General features: G+C 40.5%; 1 protein-coding gene across 1 annotated transcript; it reads right to left on the bottom strand.

Annotated features, from left to right (window-relative positions):
- Window positions 1-2,327: 2,327 nt before the first annotated feature.
- Window positions 2,328-15,707, bottom strand: AAR2 (AAR2 splicing factor). Its single transcript, XM_074292560.1, has 3 exons — window positions 14,785-15,707; window positions 13,004-13,233; window positions 2,328-3,780 (listed from the first exon to the last, which is right to left on the bottom strand). The coding sequence occupies exons 1-3, from the start codon at window positions 15,530-15,532 to the stop codon at window positions 3,604-3,606; spliced, it is 1,155 nt and encodes a 384-aa protein (XP_074148661.1). The 5' UTR covers window positions 15,533-15,707; the 3' UTR covers window positions 2,328-3,603.
- Between the last annotated feature and the right edge of the window lie 6,597 nt (window positions 15,708-22,304).

The raw sequence follows: 22,304 nt of genomic DNA, 5'->3' as shown, positions 1-22,304 counted from the left end.
CCCAAAGTCACCAAGAATGTTTTGAAGCCTCAAAACTGCCAGTGGATAGGCTTGACCAAAGTTTATGGGGAAAAAAATATTTAGGATGTGTATGAGTTTGCCCTTTACAAGATTGTTAAGGGTCTTTAAACATAAAAGAAATCAAGTTCATTTAAAAAAAGACTAAGTATGGGAATTCCAAGAGCTCAGAAACTTTGGACCTCAGCAACATCTTGCCTGCCATGAGAAAGGCTGTTGCAAAGGATTAACACTTCACCCTGCCTCTCTTTCCTACCTACTCAACAAAGACTTGACAAATAAAAAATAAATAATTTTTAAAAATAAAAGAATTGGAGATGTTTTGTCTAGTGGAGAGAGCCATTAGACAAGATATGGAGGGTATTGCTTCAGAGTGCAGTCTACAATCCAAGGAACCAACTCTGTGCTACAGTGAAGAATCCTGGCTTTGAAATCAAGGGATGTGGGTTTAAATCCCAGCTCTGCTACATGTATTACTTGGCACAAGCCTTTTGGCCCTCTGGACTTCAGTCTCCCCATCTACAAAATGAAGGACATAGGTTCAACTTATACTAAAAAATTTTTCAGCTCTAAACTTTATGATCTTTAACTATCAGAGACTTACAGAATTCTACCTTTGGGAGAAAAGAGACATTTTATTGTTCATTCAATAACTTGTTTGATAGATGAAATCTACTCTATATATCAAGTCCTCAACCTTCTGAGATCCTTTCCAACTCTGAACAGCTATGATTAATTTTATGCTTGGCCCACCAAAAAAAAAGAATAGTCACTGTTAAAATTCATATTATCTTCAGCCCAATAAGCAGTTTATAATAAGATACCGGAACTTTCACTACTATAGCTTGACACACTATTATTTCCAATTTTCAGAGTTAAAAAGTGGTACAAATAGAAGGACCTCAAACTTGTAAGCCATGGATCCAGGAAATAAAGGTGAATTTGGTTCTGTGTAAGCAGAAGTGAGATTGGGACTCTTGGGAATCTCCATACACCATTCTCCCTTGAATGAGACCCTCTAGGATGTCACTGAGCAATTATTCCCTATTTTGGACTATTCCATCCAGCACCCAACATAGAAACAAGCACACAGTAGAGAGTGAAAAAGGCTACAAATTGGATTTATGCAATTTAACTAGAAGAGTTCAATGGGAAGGAAGATGAATCACTCTGAAGACAGGATCTCTCAAAGTAGATATAGTCTAAAGGAAAAGCTTCTGAGACTCTCTGGATGCTCAGGAGATTTTCATACCATCTTTCCAGCCAGAACCACCATCTACCAAGGCAGGCAATCTTAACCATCCTTCTTTCCTTTAAAGCCTACACTACCTGATGTGACTTGTTTTCAGTGTACCACTACATCTACTCTGCATTTTCTCCCCGTGATGCAGTAGAGGCCAGAATCTATTTGACCAAAATCTGATAAACTAAAGAGTACACAGCAGACTGCTGAGCTTGAGGAACATTAAATAATGTTTACAACAGAAGGATATTGGGAAAATCATTGCTCATAGGTAGGAGAAATCAGTTGCAGGAGAGCCATTCTGTTGGCCAAGCGTTATGAAATTCACTTTAATAAGGCTTGGGAACAGTCATCATTTGTCACAAGGCAGCTGAGTGGGTCAGAAAAACAGTCCTTCTGTTGATTGTGCTAAAAACATAAACAAGCCAGCTTTACAAATACATCCACAGGATGTTAGTTTTGTGAATTTCTCTTTTTCAAGGCATTATTTACTCACTAGTTTCACTCCTGTAATAATACAGGAGTAATACAAAAGGGAAAAAAGTAAATGTTCATAAGTTAAAGTATTATTTAGAAATGCAAGGCAGGGAATATAATTCCATTGGCTGTATTTCTAACTTAGCTCCTGATGTATATGCTCTTTGCCATCCATAAAATGAGTTGGAATAGATCTTAGCTTTTTAAACTATTTTTTTAAGACCCCATATGAGATCTCATAACTGAATGTGGGGGTCATGAAATAATGATTTATCAGTAAATGTTTGATCTCTATACCCATTTTACATACCTATATACCTGGGGTTTCGAAGAAACTCTGGAATAAATCACCTCTAAAATTGCAGGCAGTTCTAAAAACTTCATGTCACCTATCTGTGCTCTGCTTCAGTTTTCCCACTGGTAATGTGAAGGAAAGGAAATTTTGGTTGCTACCTTGGGCCAAGTTGGGCCAGGAATTATATAGGGGTAAGGGACTCTCTTTATGTGCTGCAATAATAGAAATGCCAAACCAGACAATGCTCTAGTCTGAAGCAATGATATCACCTATGTAGAGACTCACACGAAACAATTTTATTCTCAAGAAAAAGATTTAATACATCCAACCTTCTTATATAGCAATCTCCAAGGAAACAAGTGGAACTACAAGTTCTATCCAGTCAGGATTCTCATTCAAAAGCTGAAGTACCAGAATGTGTTCTGTTGTACAACATGACAAGGTGAGCAGTTCAGGACAGTTTCCCTTTAAGTACAGCATTTTACCTCCAGGTTATTGGCACAAACCTTTGAGCTCCACTTTATGTGGATGTTTCAATTAATCAGAAAGAAGCAAGAGGAAGGGGAAGAGGCAAGAAAAAAGAGCACTAAGGTCTAGGAAAGTTGGGTAAAAATTGTAAACTGTTCAGAGGTCCCAACATGGGCCACAAAGCTTCCATAACATATGGAAACAATTATTGGGGGGAAGAGGAAGTTTGCTTCTTTTTTGCTGTGGAATTACAGCAACACCAAAAACCATCATGAGAAGTCTCCCTTGACCAGGTAATTCCAGCGAAGCTCATCAGTTCGTGTGGCTGGGGTTTTTATTCCAGAAGGATCAGAAAAGGGTATTTCTGCTGCATCAGGCAATGCAGGTGATCCTTTCAGGTCAACCCTCCCATGGTAACTGTCCCACCAGGGCCAGTGAAATTAGATGATCTGACCCCAAAACTAATGGAAGGTAATATAAGTAGAGAGTGAAAACTACTCTAGACCTCAAACACTCCTGAATTGTTTTCCATACCTCACATATATCTGGGTTTCCTTAAGAGACATCTCATTTCTGAATGTTAAACAACAAAATTAAAATTTAACAACCTAGTAATCTTCTCACCTGTTACTACTACCCCCCTTCTACTTGCCCCATTTTGAACAACTTCTAGGGAAAATAACAATATCAAATACTAACAAAAGTAGTGTTTGCAGTTTCTGATTAAAAAGAAAACAAACACCTCAAAACAAATGACTCCGAGGAAAACCTGCCAGTTCAATTTCATTGTTCCTTTAGAAAAAGTTAAGTTGTCATTCAGGCAGCTTTGAAGATCTTACATAAGATTTAGTTTGGGTGAGAGTCAATCAGGCCAATAAAATATCAGACTTTGGCAGAAGGTGGGAAGGGGCCACAGCAGAAATCCCAGGGACTCAGGTTATTAGACATGGGCACCCTATTCCAAACTTATGAAATGCAATCAGAGACAACAGATCTTTGGCTCCCCCTCACAGTTCAAAAGGACACCCAGCAGAAAGGAGCTTCAAATGCAAGATTATTGGTCTCTTGGGAAGAATGTAATCATTTAGTTATAGTCTCAGAGCTAGCCTGTCATTTCCAAGTTAACACCTTCTGGAAGTTCCACCACTACTGGGGCACAGTCATCTGGCTCAGTCTCAAAGTCCCATTTGAATTTCTTAGTCAGATGAGCCTTGAACTTCTCTGCCTTCCGTCTCAGTGTCTCATCAACAGTGGTGCTGCAGATGTAGGAAAAGAAAACCTGAAGGGAATAAAAGAAAAAAAAAAAGTCATTCCTTAGAAATGAGATCAAGCAGAAATGGGGATGTGGAATTTTCCCTGGTGGGCTGATCTCTCTCTGTATCTGGTGGATTAGTTGCTACTGGCTGTTGTCCAGAATACCTGCTGTTTTTTGTCCAATGAGAGAAAAGAGAAAGAAGAGGAGGAGAAAAAGGACCATAATTTGGATAGAAAGTAAATGTCCAAGTCAGAGCCGCTCCACACTTAAATGAGAAGGTCTCACCTTTGTGCTTTTTAGTGGTATATCCAAATTATAGATTCTTGCTACTAAAGGGACAACGTCTTTGGAGGAAAAGCAGGTGGCAAAGGCCTGAAGTTACAGAGAAGCAGATTTTGGATCAATATAAGGAAGAATTCCCTAACAATGGAACTGCCCTATGAAGTAAGTGAGGGTTCAAGCAGAGGCTAGGACATCTCACTTAGGGATGTTACAGAAAGGAGTCTTGTTTTCAGGGTAAGATTTGAACTAGATAAACTAGGTACCTTGCAACTTGAAAATTATCAACTTCCTTTCCCAATTATTAATGCAACTAATGATAATCTTTCTTTTCCCTCTTTATTTCAATGTATACAGTTTTGGTTTGGTTTTTTTTTTTTTGTTTTTTTTTTTTTTTGCTTGTTTGTTTTAGGGAATGAGGAAAAAAAGTTTTATGAATTTTCCTAGCTCCTTAGCCTTCTTTCCATTAACTGTCCATTACCTGTACCAGGTAAAGTATTGTAGGCCTGAGTAAACATTCCCTCTTCCATTACCCCTAGTCAACAAATCCTCTTTACATCCCATTCCTGAGTCTCTTTCTCCTTTACCAGCAGACATAACAACAGAATCAAAGTAAAGGTCGATTAGTCTTTGCTTTAAATGATTTCATTCTGAGGAAGCTAGGCCAAAGGTTACAGACAGAAAGGGAGAATCATAGAGAATTAAAGGCAAGAGCATAAAAAAGCAGCCAAAACAAATGCCAGATCAATAACGAATGGGAGGGTGGGGAGGGAAAGGGAAGTATGGTTCTCAGAGCTGGAGGGCAATAGGGAGACTGAGCTGCTAATCTGAAGGCACCTAATGGAATTGAGTGCCATACTCGTCTCCTTTTACAAGCATCTCTGTTTACAGGGACTTGATCCACTTCTAGCTCACCTTGGGTTCCTCCTGAGCTCCCAGAGTGACAATAGCTCACTCTTACATAGCAAATGAAAATTCATTGGCAATGCTGGAGAGATTGAGACACTAATAGTTCTGAGAACAGCAATGTTGGGCAAAATGGGGAGTTGGGGGAGGGGCCCAAACCACCCTATAGAGTAAAATCATGAGCCTGAATCTGATAGCAATTAGTAACAGGGAATGGAACAAACTGGATCCCTATCCACCTGCCCCCAAGGCAACATTAACTAGAGGCTAGGAGAAAATACAAGCCAAATACATCTTTCTGTTCTAATGCCAACAATCCTAGATAATTAAAAATCATTTCATCTTCCCTTTTCTCATTTGATCCTCAAAACAAATTCTTAAGGCCAGGCAAGAGAAGAGTTACCATATTCATTTAACAGATGAGGAAACTGAAGCTCAGAGTAGTTAGTTAAGCAATTTAGGGAGGTCATACAACCAGTTAAGTAACAGAACTGAGACTGAGTTTTATTTAAGCTACTAAAGAAAACAATATAATACTACTACAAATGTTTTAAAAATTTTGAAGATAATATGTTGAAAAACAATTCCCCCCCCCCTTTTGGCAGGAAAGCAATCTAAATTGGGAAACATAAATATATGCAACATTTTCAAATATCTTTTGCAGATCTAAAATCACTTTTTAAATTTAGAAACAAATATATATTCTATGTAATTTGATTTATTGTCAAAGTTTGGCATATTTAGGGATGTGAACAGAAAAGGAGGGGCCTCTGAGGAGAATACAGTGATTAGAACAGAGTTCCTTATTAGAACCTGATTTCCTTGGTATGGGAACTTTCTCCATCAAAAAGATCAAAGCATAATTTATAGCCTTTGGATAGTTACCTGAGGCCTATAAGAGGTAAAGGACTTGCAGACTTGTTACAAAGCTTGAGTCAGAGATGGAACAGAAATTCAGTCAATCCTACTCCCAGCCCAGAACTCTTCACTGTGTCATAATATTCTCTTTTGGTCACTGGCCCACACAAATCTCCATACTCATAGTTCTCTAACTTTGCAAACAAGGGGTGAGGAAAATGGCTTCTCAAATTTCTTCATAGGGGCCAAGCTTAGTTATAATTTCATATCAGCTTCAGCTTCAACTACTTTGTTATTGTTGCTCTATTTACATAGTTGTGTCACTGTACACACTGTTTTTCCTGCTTCTGTTTACTTTGCATTAATTCACATAAATCTTTCTATGCTTCTCTGCATTAATTATATTCACTGTTTCTTAAGCACAGTAATATTCTATTACACTTATGTGTCATAATTTGTTTAGCCATTCCCCAAATGACAGACATCAATTTTGTTTGCAACTATAAAGAGTTTGCTATGTGGGGCAGCTAGGTGGCGCAGTGTATAGAGCACCAGCCCTGAAGTCAGGAGGACCAGAGTTCAATTGTGACTTCAAACACTTAACACTTCCTAGTTGTGTGATCCTCGATAAGTCACATAACCCCATTTGCCTCAGGGGGTTTTCATAGCAAAAAGAGTTTTGCTACAAATCGGTGTATATTTGTTTTGTTGTTGTTACTGACCTCCCAGGAGCATATGCTATCTATCAGTGGCATTTTTGAGTCAAAGGATGTGGTCACTTTCTTTGCATAATTTCCAAATGGTTTTCCCAAAATGGTTTGAATCTTGTACATCAACATGATGCATTAGTGTAGCAATCTTTCTATAACCCCTCCGACAATGACTATTTCAATCTTTTGTCATTATTATAACAATACAAACTTTAGTTCAATGTCTGGTTATTAGACACAAGCAAAACAAGGCTGTGGAGTGAGGAGATCAGGAAAGACCTCTTGAAGGAAACAGCATTTGGATTGCGCTTTGAATATAATGATTATAAATCAAAGTATAGTGGTTTAAGCCTGGTTATGAAATTCTTAGTAAATGAATCTTTTCCTGCAAACAACAATAATAGCCTTCTGGAAAAATCATTTTTAACACTCCATCAACGATTTTTCATCTATTTTGTAAGTATACATATTGCACTGTCTGACAGAATAAAAGTTCCTTCAGGGTAAGAATTTTTTCCTATTTGTCTTTATATTCCTAATACCTATCACAGTGTTTGTACACAGCAGGCTTTTAATAAATGCTTGCTGCTTGATTAAGCAATAGGAAAGCCAAATGACTAAGGCATACAAAGTAATTCTTTAGCTGACTTTTGACTAAGCTCCATTCTCCCTACTGCTAGATAACCCAGCTTTGATTGTTAAGAGTTCCTACCTAAATTCCACAATTTATATGCTGTACTGGGGGGTATTGAATGTAAATTTAGTGCTCCAAGAGGTAACAACTTACAGACAAGATTAAATTTGATAAGAATGTATTTGACTTCAATTTAACTTCTGATTTTAATCCTAAATCACAAAGACTAATTTTATTAATGTTTTAATGTATTCTTAAGATATAAACCTGAAAGGCCCTTAGCATTTTTGTTTTTACTATTCAGATAAAGATGTGCATATTTAAAACAATAATTTATCCTAAATTTTCTGCAGATTAATTTTGTCACTATGTCTGAAAACTGAACGAATCACTATTTGAAGTGGGTCTACTCAGAGGTCATTTAATCCAGCCCTTCCCTAAGCAAGAATCTCCTCTACAGCATCCCCTAGTGGTTATCATTAAGAATGTAAAGAATATCCAGAAAGAATGTAAAAAGTCTTGAGGACTGGGGCTGGCTCCTTTTTGTCTTCTATTCCTAATACCTAGGACCTTGCCTAGAACATAATAGACAATTAATAAATGCTTATTGAATAGGTCATTTTCTACCGGAAAACCTTGAGTGATGAGGCACTCACACACCCTCAGGAGGCAGTTCATTCTACTATTGGCTGTACCAAGGGTTAAGAAATGAGACAATAGTTATCTAGTTTAACATGGTGATTAATAGTTCTCTAGTTCAGGACATGTACTCAGTACTTGATATGGTTCTACAAGATTCACACATATGATAAGAGAGCATATAAGCTCAGACAAACAGCCAGATTCAGAGTCAGAGAAGACAAGAGAACTGGAGGCAGGAGCTTGGAGGCAGGAGTTTAAGCTCTCAGAGAGGAGAGAGAGCTACAGAAGACAAGTGGACTGAAGGCTGAAGCACAAGCGCTGGGATTTAGAGACAGATTCATTCATCTCACACCACTGTGGCTGGCCTCCTGTATTTTCTCCACCGAGACCAAGACCCGTCTTGAAGGACCTCCAGAAAGCTAGCTGAGGGCTCCCAGTTTATATGCTCTACACTGAGTATAAACCAATCATTATATCACTAGGAAACAATTATTTGTTGTAAGATTAAATCAATCATATTGAACTTAGAGAACTATTAAGCACCATGATAAACTAGATAACTATGGTCTCATCAATTCCACTTAGTACCTTGTAAGAATCCTTTGTTTCAAGTTCAGATTTCTGGCCCATAACATTAAAGGAAGAAATTTCTCCCTTATTATTTTCTACAACTATTACTAACTGTTACTAGTTCTGCCCTATGAGTCTAATGGACAACCTAACTTTTGCCTATGTTATCACTTCATATTTTGAAGATAAAGATGACATTTCTTGTCTCCTCTCTAATCTTTTTATCCAGTAAGCTTTTTAATTATCCCTATGAAGTTTCTTCTCTTTAGATTGAACACATTATTCCAGATTCAACATATTTCAGCAAACAATTTGGTAAGTGAAGATCTTTCTAGATTCTAATTCTCTAGTCAGGCATGTAAAAGATATGAATGGCACATATAAAAAGGTACAGTTATATATACTGCTGAGTTTAGAGAAGAGCAAGGAGATTGTTTTGGGTAGAATGCTAGGTGTGTAAAAGAAAATCATGTGAATTAAGTCTGGAAAAACAGGTGAAAGCTAGGATCCAAATGTCAAATTGAGGAGTCTGTAGTTGTCACAAAGGCTATAAGGAGTCATATGAAGATTCCTGAAGAGGCAAATCAGAGGATGAGACTTGTGTTTTAGGAAATTTATTTTGGCAGTGAGATGGGGGATTAGAGCTCAGAAGAGACATTAGGGTTGGATATATAGATTTTTAGAAATCATCTAAAGAAAAAGATATAACCAAACTCTTGGAAACCGATCAGTTCAACAATGGAGAAGATTATATATAGAGAAAAAAGCCCTGAACAGATCCTTAGGAGACACCCACAATTAGGAATCTACACATGAATGATAATCCTATAAGGGTGCAATCATCTAGATAGGATAAGAATCAGGAATGAGTAGTCACATAGAGGGAAGAGAAAGTATGCAGAGGGATAGAAGAGTCAACAATATCATGACTACAAGAGCATGAAAGAAGAGTAGGTCGTGAGGAAATTGAGCAGTCAGTTTAACAGCAGAGAAAGTGAGATGGATGGGATGAGAGCTAAATGAGCCAGAAGAGAAAAAGACCCAGAGCGAGGTTATAAATCATCAGCTTGGAGTGAACAAAATTTGTAGACTCTCCTCTACTTTCTCTAAAAATCCCAAATGGAGATGGCACAATTCCAAGAGATGGTAATATCTAAAACTTGACTATGCTGGGATGTGGCTGAAATGGAACAGAAGTTGTGAGATTAAGAACTGTGTGTTCAGAGGAATCAATTACAACAATATTTAGGTTCCTGATGAGGGCAAGGGACAGAGTAGAGAGAATGAAGAGTGCTAAAGCTGTTGACAAAAGTGGCAGAATGACCAAAGATTGACAGTTCTAGCCCAAATGTCTCAATTTATGAAGATGAGGTAATGTGCTTGTGTAAAAGGATTGTTCTAAGGTCACAATAGCAAGTCAGTGATAAAACCTGGTTCTGAAGTTAGGCTCCAAATTACCAAGGTAGTATTCTATTTATGACATTATGCAAATAACACTGTTTTGTTGCTGTTTCCACATCAATACAGCAGAAATTTCTCTTAAACTATTTCTTTCACATTCAGTCACCAATACATTTTTACTAAATATCTACTCTATGCAAAGGGCAAGCAGGTGGTTCAGTGGATAGAGTTCTGTGCCTAGAGTTAGGAAGACCTGAGTTTAAATCCAGCCTTAGACACTTACTAGCTGAAAGATCCTGGTCAACTCCCTTAACTCTGTTTACCATAATATCTTCATCTGTAAAATGATCCAGAGAAGGAAATAACAGTATCTTTGCCGAGAAAACCCTCCAAGAGATCATGAAAAGTCAAGCATGACTGAACAACAACAAACCATATGTAAAACCCCTGTGCTAGAATTACTGAATCATAAGCCCTGTAAATATGTCAGCTTTTTTGAGACTATAGTAATATATGTAATTTTTCATTGGAAAATATAATTTTTCTATAAACACTAAAAAATGGGGAGGGAAAGTAGGGGGAAGGAGTAATTTATTGTTTTCCAAATAAATATACCGAATTTCCTCAGTTAAAAGTCAAAGGAAGAAATTTTTCCAACCATCAGCTTTATAAACCCCACCTGGGAATCTAGAAATCCAGCTGGGCTCTTTCTGCTTCATAAATCGTTGCTGGCAAAAAAAAGATCCTACAATTAGAACTCAGCTGTCTGTTGTGCTGACAATGCCCTAGAGAGCCAATGACAGGCTGGCTTTAGCATTAACTCTATGTTTTTTATTATGTTTAGGGATGGGAAGAAGGTCTCAAAGAGACTGAAGCTAAAACTACCTCCATCCAGGATGTTCTAGTATCTATAAGGATGCTCAAAGTTCAAGGTGGCCTCCTCATGGAGACTAGTAACTTTAAAAGGAATCTTTTCTCAAATAGCTGCATGTTCTTTTTCTTCCTGAGGACTTTCTCCCTTCATTTCAGTGAGATTTATTCAAGCAGCAATTTTAAGAACTTCTGGTTTTTTCTGGCTTAGCCTCTTAATTGGTTACCCCTCCTTTAGTCCCTCCCTCTCTAGTCATCCTTGCACATGCTGCTACAGTAACCTTCCTAATGCTACTTCTTTGGTCATTTTATTTCCTTGCTCAAAGTTTTTCAATAATTCCCCACTGCTTATCAAATAAAATCCAAACTCTTGGCCAAGAATTCAAGGCCCTATAAAAATTGGCTCTGATCTACTTTTCCATGTTTAGTTTAACATTTATTTTCATAAATACTAAAATCTAGCCAAATAGGCTTACTTAAATATTCCCCTGAACATATATTTCACATACACTGTCCTCTACACCTAGAATGTCCCCTTTCTATCTCCTATTTTAATTTCTGTTAGCTTAAATCCTAGCCATCATTTCAGGCTTAAATATAACTTCTACCATAATAGCTTCCTTTATCTATCCCCTATATACTCTTAGCACCTTCTATCTCTCTTGCTCCTCTATATTCTACTTATTATTCTCAGTCATTTATATCTTTTTTTTTCCCCTTCCATATTATGAGCTCCTTGAGGACAGGGACTATATGTTACCTATATGTTTATTAAGTATCTACTACATGCCACTATTTGCAAGGCACTGGGGATACAACATAAAATCAGACAGTTCTTTTTCTCTTAACTTGTGGGATACAACATATTCACAGAGAAATAAAGGACAGAAGCAGAATACATATAAGGAGATGGGGGAAGGGAGTCACAATTGTAGGAACCAGGAAAAGTTTCATAAAGAAGTTGCCACTGAAGGTAAAACTCCAAAGCAGATGAGATTCCAAGAGATGGAAATAAGGATGGAAAACATTTAAATATATGAGGAAGGGAGATGGAGAAACACTGAAAAAACATGGAGGCAGGAGATGGAACGTCATGAATGGGGAACAACAGTTATTAAACTATTTGACAGGGACATAGATTGTGTGAGGGGGAATCTTTGTACACAGCAGGATTCAATACATATTGGTTGAAGAGTAATGTTATGTTGATTCTAAATACTTCTCAAAGTGATTAAAGTGATTAAACCAAGGTCAATTCATGAATAAATACCACTCATTTCACTTTCTAGTTATAGATAAAATAGAAAAAAAAAAGACTATAGTATAAAAATAAAGTATAGTATAAAAATAGGCTCTCTTATAATACTGAGTAGGTTTAGGCACAGTTCGAGAAAGCTGTCACTATCACTAATTAATACAAATTTACAAGTCTTACCAGGTACTTAACATGCCAAGGGTTATAGAGCAAAACTTTTTAAAACTTTTCCCATCCAAAACCCCTTTTCACCAGAAAAATTTTTATGTGATCCTGGATACATAGGTATAGGAAACAGGTATACAAATAAAATATTTACTGATAATAAATTATAATTTTGTAACCCCCACATTGAGAACCACAATTTAAGAAGCAAAAACAATAAAGCAGTAGTATTAATGAGTGGAATAGCAATTTAATAAATTAATTAATCACCAACCAAGTGTAGGGGTTTTTAAAGTACCTTTATACACAGGAAGAAGTAGCTCACTGGGGAAAAAATAATGGAAACTAACAATTTGCAAGTCAGTGCAGCTCCTAGGCCTGAGAAAACCACATAATGGCAGAAACTAGTCACAAGTACATTAAGAAGACTGATCTGTTTGAAAAAGGAAGAAGCAGCACAAGATGAAAACTATACATTACTTGAAGTATCTCTCCTAATTACAGTTCGTAATGAAAATTTAATTGCTAAGTTAAAAGGAAATTTCCTTTCTTCTGGATGAGAACCACAGAAGAAGCTGGCATTTTATTTGAAAAGGAAATCAAAGTTACTTTAATGTTCAAATAACAGGCATTTCACTAAGAAAAATCTCAAAACCCAAGCCTGAAGTATAAGGTTAAAGCAAAATTACTGTTTTGGTTTGAATACCTAAAATGTGTTGGGGGAGGGGGGAGTAGGAGAGTGGGTGGGCATGAGTCTCAGGTTTAGGATGCTATCCCAATCCTTGAGAAGTGGAAACGCAAAAACTTTTTTGTCTTTAACAGAATGTTTGAAAATAGAAAGCACCTAAATCATAACAACTATTTTGGAAAACTTTATCTAAAAGAGTCCCTTTATTCTCTCACCCAATTAGAGAAAGATGCCTACTAATTGCTGACCCACCTGGAAGGACAGTTTACCTGTAAGGTGCTGGTTAAGAAGTTGTCTTGAGAGATGATATCCACAAAGAAGTCAGCAGGGATCTCGGCGAGCTGATGATACAAGATGGAAATAAGGCGGCTGTAGAGGGCGCTGTATTTTCCAATGGCTTCTTCTGCTCTGCACAGGAGGTTCAACAGCTGCTTCCAATGTTCAAAAGCATCATATACATGCCCAATGAGGAAGCAGATAAAGGCAAACTGCAGCTCAGCTGAGGAGTCCCAGAGAAAGGAAATACAAATCTCAGGAGGTTTGATAGCTAATACCTCATGTAAGATTTCTACAATAGGGAAATTATTCGAGATACAAAATCACCCAGTGCCAGAGCTGGAAAGAACTTTACTCCACTCCTCTTGTTTGCTAGAGTAGGAAACCGAGGACGGAAGAGACAAAGTCCCAACCAGTCACTGACAGTCAGGGCTAAAACCTGGGTCTTCCCTCACTAAGAGCAGCAGTGATCTTGGAGACTGAGCAAGAGATAGCATGAGCCATAGTAGAGGGCACCCTGTTTACTCTCAAAAACAGTTCCAGCTAACCCCTTTAATCAGAGCCAGGAGAGCAAAGCTATAGTCCCTACAGCTGCATCCCGGTTTGTTGTTAGTCCCCTAAAGTAGCTTTCACACTGAATGCTGGGCCTTAACTGACTTAGAACTAGTAATTTTTAGGTCCTCTCTGTGGAAGAACAACTTGGGGAGACATGAAATCTAAAAGCAAGAAAATACTAAGGAAGACGGCACTGCAAGGTCCAAAAAACCCACTAGACTGAGAGTAGAGGCCCTCGGTTCAAATCTTGGTTGTACATTTATTTTCCGCTGAACCCCCCCTCCTGTCCTCCTCTGCTTCATTTTTCGCTCTCCTTTTGCTTTGTCTTGCCCCGTTATAGTGTAAGCTCCATGAAGGCAAGTACTTGAATGTGTTTCCCCAGTGTCTGACATGTTTTCCGCATACAACGTTCCACTTGAATAAACTCCGTAAATCCGAGAACTAGCTTTTGGTTCACTGACTCCGCCTAAACTAGCACTGCGATAATTAGGCTCATAGGGTTTTCCATGCAAACGTTTTCTCTTCTAAGCAAGTTAAGGGAATAAAATTGTAAAAAGGAGCCGGAGGTTGGAGGGGAGCATCTCTTCATTAACCGACACCGCTGCGCATCCCAAGGTCATTTTAGGGCCAGTTCCACAACGCTACTTCCTCTGGGAAGCCTTCCCAAACTCGGGAAATTACAACAGTGACCAGTGGTGAGGCACGTCGGGCTCTAAGGGACAAGAGGCTTTATTTAAACATTTTTTATAAATAAAAAAATAAGATCAATTTTCATTTACGTTTGGTTAATTATTTTTTTTAAATAATAAATAATTTATTTAGGAGCCTGGTCTCACAGCTCCCATCTGTAGTACATTATCTGCATACATTTTCACTACAGTGTTAAGTTGTCCTGCTTTTTATTCCCTGCCGCATTCGGGACCTAGTACCCGCTTAATGTTGTTGGATATAGAAGAGAGAAGTTAGATAGCACTGTTGGAAAAGCTCCCGGGATACCTGAGGCGGATACCTCCCGGGCGGGAGAAGACCCGGCTCCACCTCAGGGGTGTCTGCCCGGACGGCCGCAGCTTCCCGGACCGGACGGCGGGAGCGCCAGGACGGTCAGGCCGGCCCAGACCCCGCAGCAGGCCCGGCCCGGGACCCGAGCCCCGCTCGGCACGCCGCCCGTACTCCCAGGCCCGCTCTCACGTCCCGGCCCAGAGGCAGCCCTCATACGTACCCAGGAGCTCCTGCGGGTCGGCGGCGCGCTGACGGCTGATCACGGTCTCGAGCGCGTAGCTCAGGTCCATGCTGTGCTTGGTGATCTCGGCCGGGCTGGCGCCGTCGGGGTAGGGCTGCTTGGGTAACTTGGTGAAGCGGATCTCGGTGCCGGCCTTCTGCTCCATCTGGGGCAGGCGCGCCAGGCCCTCGCGGTAGCTCTTGCACTCGGCGGCGCAGGGCGGGGGCCCGCGCTCGGCGCGGTCCTTGGTGTGCCTCAGGGGCAGCACGGGCAGCACCTCGGAGAAGGCGCAGATCTGGCCGCTCTCGGGCTGCAGCCGCTGCACGGCCTCCGCGCTCAGGCAGCTGCTCAGGGACACCCACTTTTTCAGCAGCTCGTAGGGGTAGGGTCCCAGGAAGCGATCCAGCTCCCGCAGATTGGCCCGGGCCGCCTCCAACCGCTCCTCGGGCGGCGGGCTCAGGTCCAGCTCCTCGCGGGCCGCGTCCCAGCGCAGCAGGCGCAAGCCCCGCGGCGGCAGGGTCACGAAGAAGCCGGTGCGCGGGCCCGTCTCGCGGAACCCGCCCGGGCCGCGGCCCGCCGCGCTGTAGTGCACCAGGTGCACCCCCGGGGGGATCATCTTGACGCCGCGGAAGCGCGGGCCCACCTGCCACGAGCTGCAGTCGATGCCGAACTCGGTGCCCTCGGGCACGTCCAGGGCCACCACCGTAGCGCCCTCGAAGAAGAGGCTCCGGGCCAGCTCCGGATCCATGGGAGACGCCAGGCCGCCCCCTGAGGCCGTCCTGACCCGAGCTCCGGCCGCGGGGCCCCGGGGAACCGAGACCCGGCACCCGGGGCGCTCCCGGAGAGCGCTTCTACCTCAGGCGGACAAATTCTCCTCAGCGGCCGCTACCGCCGCGCGCCGGAAGTGCGGTCGGTTCTCCCGGGATGGGACGCGGGTGCAAGGGGAAAGTGCTCCCCTCCCACCAGGGGCAGCGAGAGACGGGTTCCTACGTTCTCGGTTCCGCCCTCGCCCCTGGCCAGACTGCCCCACTCCCCAGCCCGCTAGTGCGCTTGGCACTAAAACTCAAAGCGGTCCTGAGCAGGAGCCCGAGCCTAGCACGGCCCGGCATGCAGCAGCCGCCTAACAAACGTCTACTGACGGACAGTTGTTCATTGAAAGGAAAGGAAGAGGTTGACTTAGCTATCTGATCAAGTTCAGTGGTCCAAGGTCCTTCTGGAGGGCATAGGATGAAAAATACTGTCCCTGCAGGGAAAGAGCCGACGGAGCATGCGTGCAGATTTACATCTGATTTCTGTCTCTCTGTCTGTCTCTCTCTCTGTGTCTCTCTGTTCTCTGTCTCTCTCTCTGTGTCTCTCTCTGTTCTCTGTGTCTCTCTCTGTGTCTCTCTCTGTTCTCTGTCTCTGTCTCTGTCTCTCTCTCTCTGTGTCTCTTTGTCTCTCTCGGTCTGTCTCTCTGTCTCTCTGTGTTCTCTCTCTGTTCTCTGTCTCTCTGTCTCTGTCTCTCTGTCTCTTTGTCTCTCTCGGACTGTCTCTGTCTCTCTCTGTGTCTCTCTCTGTTCTCTGTCTCTGTCTCTGTCTCTCTCTGTTCTCTCTGTCTCTCTGTCTCTCTCTGTTCTCTCTGTCTCTTTGTCTCTCTGTCTCTCTCTGTGTCTCTCTCTGTTCTCTGTTCTCTGTCTCTCTGTCTCTTTGTCTCTCTCGGACTGTCTCTGTCGCTCTCTGTTCTCTGTCTCTCTCTTTCTCTCTCTCTCTGTCTCTTTGTCTCGGTCTGTCTCTCTGTCTCTCTCTCTGTTCTCTGTCTCTGTCTCTCTCTCTCTCTGTCTCTCTGTCTCTGTCTCAGAGAATTTAGAACTCAATTTTTAAAAAGTGAATATTACAAATAAATAAAATATTTTTAAAAGAAGAGAAAGCCCTTCATTTAGGGATTTGCTCCAGGTCCTGCTCCAGAAAGAGAGCCAGTCCCCAAATCTCAGAATCAGAAATCTCAGAGCTGGAAGGGACCTGGAAAATTATAAAGGGCTACCAGGATCCGATCTGCAATCCCCGTCACAGCGGTGACAACCAGTGGCTCTCTGGCTTCCACTAGAAAACTTTTATGGACAGGGAGTCCACTTCCTCACAAGGAATCTCAATATTCCTTTAAAAAAACTTTTTAGAAAGATTTTCCTTTGGGTAAATCCATAATTTACCTCTCCTAATTCCCACAAAAGGCTCTTAATTTTGCTTTTCTGTAAGGTCCACAACAAGATTAAAGCCCTTCCAGGAGGACTGCCCTTGCTGCCATAAGTTTGGATCTTCCCCACTGCTGAGAGGGACCTCCACATGAGAGACCCCGACCGGGGGCTAGTTCCTCGGACTAATACCCTTAACTAGAACTTTGGGCTGATTTAGGCTAATTAGTTATCACCCTTGTCCCATGGAGAGAATCTTTCTATCATTTGCTCCTTTTCTTCCATACTTGATTGATCTCATTCATGTGGGAACTTCCAAGAATACAGATCATGACCCATGTGCACCCTATTGTTCTCTATGATTCGTGTCCACATCCTCCCATAAATCCCTCACAGGGTCTCTATTGGACCACTCAGAGTGCTTAGACAGTGGTGAATGGAATGGGATTAAGCATTTTTAAAGTATCTGTTTGTTCCAGGTGCTGTGGTAAGCATTTTACAGTTGTCTCATTTAATCCTCACGGCAACTCTGTGAGGGGAATGGGGGAAGAGTTTTTCTCTAGTTTTGTTAATCTCACATGTGTGCCAGCAAAACCATTATCTTTTGGTTATACCTCCTTCCATAGGACCTGTCCATCTTCTTTTTCTTTTTTTCTTCTTCTCTTACTTGGTTAGTTGTAAATTTTATAGGTATGTAAAGCATCTTGCAAACCATCAAGTATTCTATTAATGTCAGCAATCATTATTAGTGTGTCACAGCCTACTCATGCTGATCATATGCTTCTCTATTATTTATCTTCTAATCCCAAAAAAGAATACAGCAACTAATTGCTAGAGTATGTTGCATTAAAATAATTAGCATTAGTGACTCCATTTTGCTTTTTCCCCTCCCAACCTTCCCTTCCCCTGCCACCCAAGAGAAATCAGATGTCTCAGTTCTACTATCCTGTATTTTTCCTGCCTTTTTTTACTCCCTCCAAATTACATATTAACTGTGAGAAGGCAAGCTTCTGGGTCCTTGGCTACTGAGAATCTGGCATTCAGTTTTGCAACCATATATATTGTCAATACACTGTTGCCTGGATGTAATTACTCATTTCCTTAACTCTGGCTCTAATGGGTGGGAGTGAGAACTGGGGTGAGAAAAAGGGAAAGGTCATCACCTCCATCCAGCAGCCCTTCTCTAGTCTTGCTATGGAGTTACTTTCTGGACCAGAGAGAGATTTGATGAAGCTTAAAAGTAACCTCATCATAGCTCCACTGAGGTCCTTTGTAATTTTGCTAAATAGAACTCCTGAAGAGACTCATAAGTACAATAAAAATGAAAGATAATTATCTGACCATAATTCAAATTAGAATTTACACCAAAAGTTTGAAGTATATCTAAAGTGTTGAGTTCAAAAGACAAATTTAAATATCCAAGCTCATCTGAAATCACAAAAGAGGTTCCCCTGCCACTGGGAAAGAAGTTGCACAAAAGCTAAAGACCAGCAGAGAGCAGCATTGCAGAGAAAACAAATCATGACTAAATCTCAGCAAAGAATCAGGAACACAATATTAGGGAACAAGCAGTTAACATTAAAAGCGGGGCTTGCACTTTTTCTCTCTTTCCTTTTTCTTCTCCTTATATTAGGGAATTTCAACATATGTGTTGATACCCTCTCCATACTCTAATTTCCCAGTTTATTTAATTCATATGATCCACTCCTCCATTCTATCTTGGCTACACAGATTCCTGACCTTGTCCATAACTCATAAGTCTTTACTTCCATGTTCATGATCTCTAAAATTCCTTTAAAAAACAAAACAAAACAAAAAACAAAAAAACCTATTTTCATTTCATCTTTCCCCATTTCTCATAACCCCTAAGCTTATCTTCATCTTCGTTATGGTCTCCATTCCCTCCACTCTTAATTCTTTTCCAGGCCATCACTGGTTATACTTTCTTCCCTTTTCTCTTTTGAACTCTTGACGAAAACAAGTTCAGGGAGGACTAGCATCTTGGCTTTGAGGGTTTGCTGAGCTCTTTTCAGCTCATACACCAAAGTGTATACCTCTCACCTGGGGCTCCAAGAAGCTGGAATATTGTGCAGTGGCCACAGCCCTGTGTGGCAGAAGTGGCTAAAGCAGGGAGAAGGTAACTTGATGAGTTGGTGGGAGTATCTATCCCAACCATATGAAGACTTCCCCTGGCAGAATGAGCAGGTAAGAACAATTTGTTCCAAAAGCCCCAAAGGTGACTGAAGCAGAAGCTATGGAGTGCTTAGCATTTGGTCAAACATGGAAGACACCACTGCATCCCAGGACATTCCCAGTTATCTTGAATTTTGACCTGCTACTGGACTTTGATGACTCTGGAAGACAGAGAGTACCACTGATAACTTTATGTAGTTTTTCTTCACTTAAATTCAATTTATGGCAGAGTTGAAATGTCTTTGAAAACAGAAAACAAACAATAAATAATTACCTTGCTTCCTTGTCCTACTCACAATCATGACTTGTACAGGAAATCACAAAACTGTGCTGACTATACTATGTAATAGCATATGTAATCTCAATTGGGCCATCATTGCAGCAAGACATTCTATTCCTTCCTAACTGATTTGCTGTCCACAGCAGCTATTCAAACATTCTCAATTTTCCTTAAATCTCTCATGACACCTTAATCCTGACCATCTACAATCTAATATCTTCCCTGCTTACCCCTCCTTCATGCTGGCCTTGGATAAAGAGATGGTCCTCTTTGCTAAAGGCAAACTTTCATATGCACCCTTGATACTGTTCATTCCCTTCCATCTTCTACACCAGACTGTTTCCTCTTTCACTTCTGCTTTTTCTTGTATCTTGAATCTCTTCGTATCTATTGGCTCTTTTACTGCTGCTTGCAAACATATCCAAGTCCTGCTCCTAGAACAAAACAAAACAAAAAAACTTTTACTTATCCTACTATTCCCTCTAGTTACAGTCCTATATTCTCTTCTCTGGTCTTCTCAAATTAAACTTCTTAAGAAAGATATCTACACTCTACTTCCTGTCTTATTCTCTTTTAAACTTTCTATAGTCTGGCTTCTGACTTCTAATCATTCAATACCAGTATGTCTGTGAAACCTGGACAGTATACCAGCATCATGCCAGGAAACTGAATGGCTTCCATTTGAATTAAATTAGAAAGATTCTGAAGATCACCTGGCAAGATAAGATCCCAGACACTGAGATTCTTTCTGGAATTAAACTGCCAAATATTCCAACTCTACTTCAGAGAATAGAACTCAGTTGGAGCTGGCCACATTGTTCAAATGCCAAATATACATTTGCCAAAAAAAAAAAAAAAAAAAATAGAGCAAGAGCTCACAAGGTGGTCGTAAAAGCATCAGAAAAGGACACTCTCAAGGGGGTCTCAAAAATTTTAGAATTAATTGTGTGACATAGGAGACCCTGTCACAGGATCGCCCAGCATGTTGTGCCTTCATCAGAGAAAGTATGCTCTGTGAGAAAAGCAGAATTGAATAAGCTCAAAAGAAACATGAGATATGCAAAATTAAGAGAAGCTACCCCCAAAATTCATATGGAGTATTTGTGTCCGACCTGTGACAGAGCATTCCAAGATAATATTGGTTTGATCAGCCACAGTGGGACACACTGTAACTCAACTCTAATGTGATGTCATTTTGGTCCTCTTCAAGAACAAAGGACAGTAATCAGCCAACCAACCAATCTCTAATAACACTCAAAACTCTAATCATTCAGCCATACTAATTATTCAATGGAAACAGCTTTCTCTAGAGTTACCAATTATCTCAGTGGCCTTTAATTGCAAAAGCTAATGGGCTTTTCTCAGTTTTGAGCCTCTGTAACCCCTCTGCAGGATTTAACACTGTTGATCTTCTCCTCTTCCTCCTGGAAACTCGGCTCTATGGGTTTTGTGACACTGTTCTCTTTTAGTTTTCTTGCCCAACTGCTCCTTCTAATTAACCTTTACGAGTTCTTCACTCATACCATGCCCACCCACCATGGATGTCCTCTGGGACTCTGTCCTGGACTGTCTTCCCTTTTTACTTTATACTATTTCACTTGGTGATCTCATTTCCTATAGGTTCAATTATTTGTATAATCCTAAATCTATATATACAGCCCTAGTCTTTCTTGGTCCTTTTGTCACTGAACAAACATTTATTACTTGCTTAGTATGTAACAGTCCCTGACTACAGGCACAGGTACAAAGAAAGGCAAAACAACAACAACAAAACTTCCCCCAAGCCCCCTAAACTCCAGTCCCTTTCTTGAAGGAGCTCACATTCTAACTACTTTTTGGATATCGTTAACTGGATGTAACATAGGCATTTCAAATTTAACATATCCAAACTTATCATTTCCCTTCCCCACAACCCTTCCCTCAGCTACATTTCTATTACTACTATGGGCTCCCTCACCTTCCTAGTCAACCAAGCTCACAACTCTGGCCTCTTTCTCAATATTTTTTCACCTCACACATCCAGTTGCCAAATCTTGGCAACTTTACCTTTACAATGTCAGCCATAGACATTCCTTTCACTCAGCCACTACTAATTCAGTTGCTTATCACCTCTCACTTGGACCTTCAGGTTGGTCTCACCCTACATTCCTCTATAAGACTACTTTTTCTAAAGTGTGGTCGACTGTATATACAAAAATGTTTGTGGCACCCTTTTTTGTAGTGGCTAGAAACTGGAAATTGAATGGATGCCCATTAATTGGAAAATGGCTGAATAAATTGTGGTATATTAATGTTATGGAATGTTATTTTTCCGTAAGAAATGACCAGCAGGTTATTGGGATTATATCCCAAAGAAATACTAAAGAGTGGAAAGGGACCTGTATGTGCCAAAATGTTTGTGGCAGCTCTTTTTGTTGTAGCTAGAAACTGGAAGATGAATGGATGTCCATCAATTGGAGAATGGTTGGGTAAATTATGGTATATGAAGGTTATGGAATATTATTGCTCTGTAAGAAATGACCAGCAGGAGGAATACAGAGAGGCCTGGAGAGACTTAAATCAACTGTTGCTGAGTGAAATGAGCAGAACCAGAAGATCACTCTACAGTTCAACAACAATACTGTATGAGGATGTATTCTGATGGAAGTGGAAATCTTCAACATAAAGAAGATCCAACTCACTTCCAGTTGATCAATGATGGACAGAAATAACTACACCCAGAGAAGGAACACTGGGAAGTGAATGTAAATTGATAGCACTACTGTCTATCTACCCAGGTTACTTATACCTTCGGAAGCTAATAATTACTGTGCAACAAGAAAATGGTATTTACACACATATATTGTATCTAGGTTATACTTTAACACATGTAAAATGTA

This window comes from Sminthopsis crassicaudata, chromosome 2, assembly GCF_048593235.1.
Source record: "Sminthopsis crassicaudata isolate SCR6 chromosome 2, ASM4859323v1, whole genome shotgun sequence".
In the NCBI taxonomy this organism is placed as follows: Eukaryota; Metazoa; Chordata; class Mammalia; order Dasyuromorphia; family Dasyuridae; genus Sminthopsis; species Sminthopsis crassicaudata.
This window is presented reverse-complemented; position numbering and strand designations above follow the sequence as displayed.

Excerpts from the sequence above, each read along its gene's own strand:
- AAR2 (XM_074292560.1), bottom strand. The coding sequence starts at position 15,532 with ATGGATCCGGAGCTGGCCCGGAGCCTCTTCTTCGAGGGCGCTACGGTG. Across the intron at positions 13,234-14,784 it reads CGACCCGCAGGAGCTCCTGG|CTGAGCTGCAGTTTGCCTTT; the intron begins GTACGTATGAGG and ends GGGACTCCTCAG. Across the intron at positions 3,781-13,003 it reads TCTTAACCAGCACCTTACAG|GTTTTCTTTTCCTACATCTG; the intron begins GTAAACTGTCCT and ends TATTCCCTTCAG.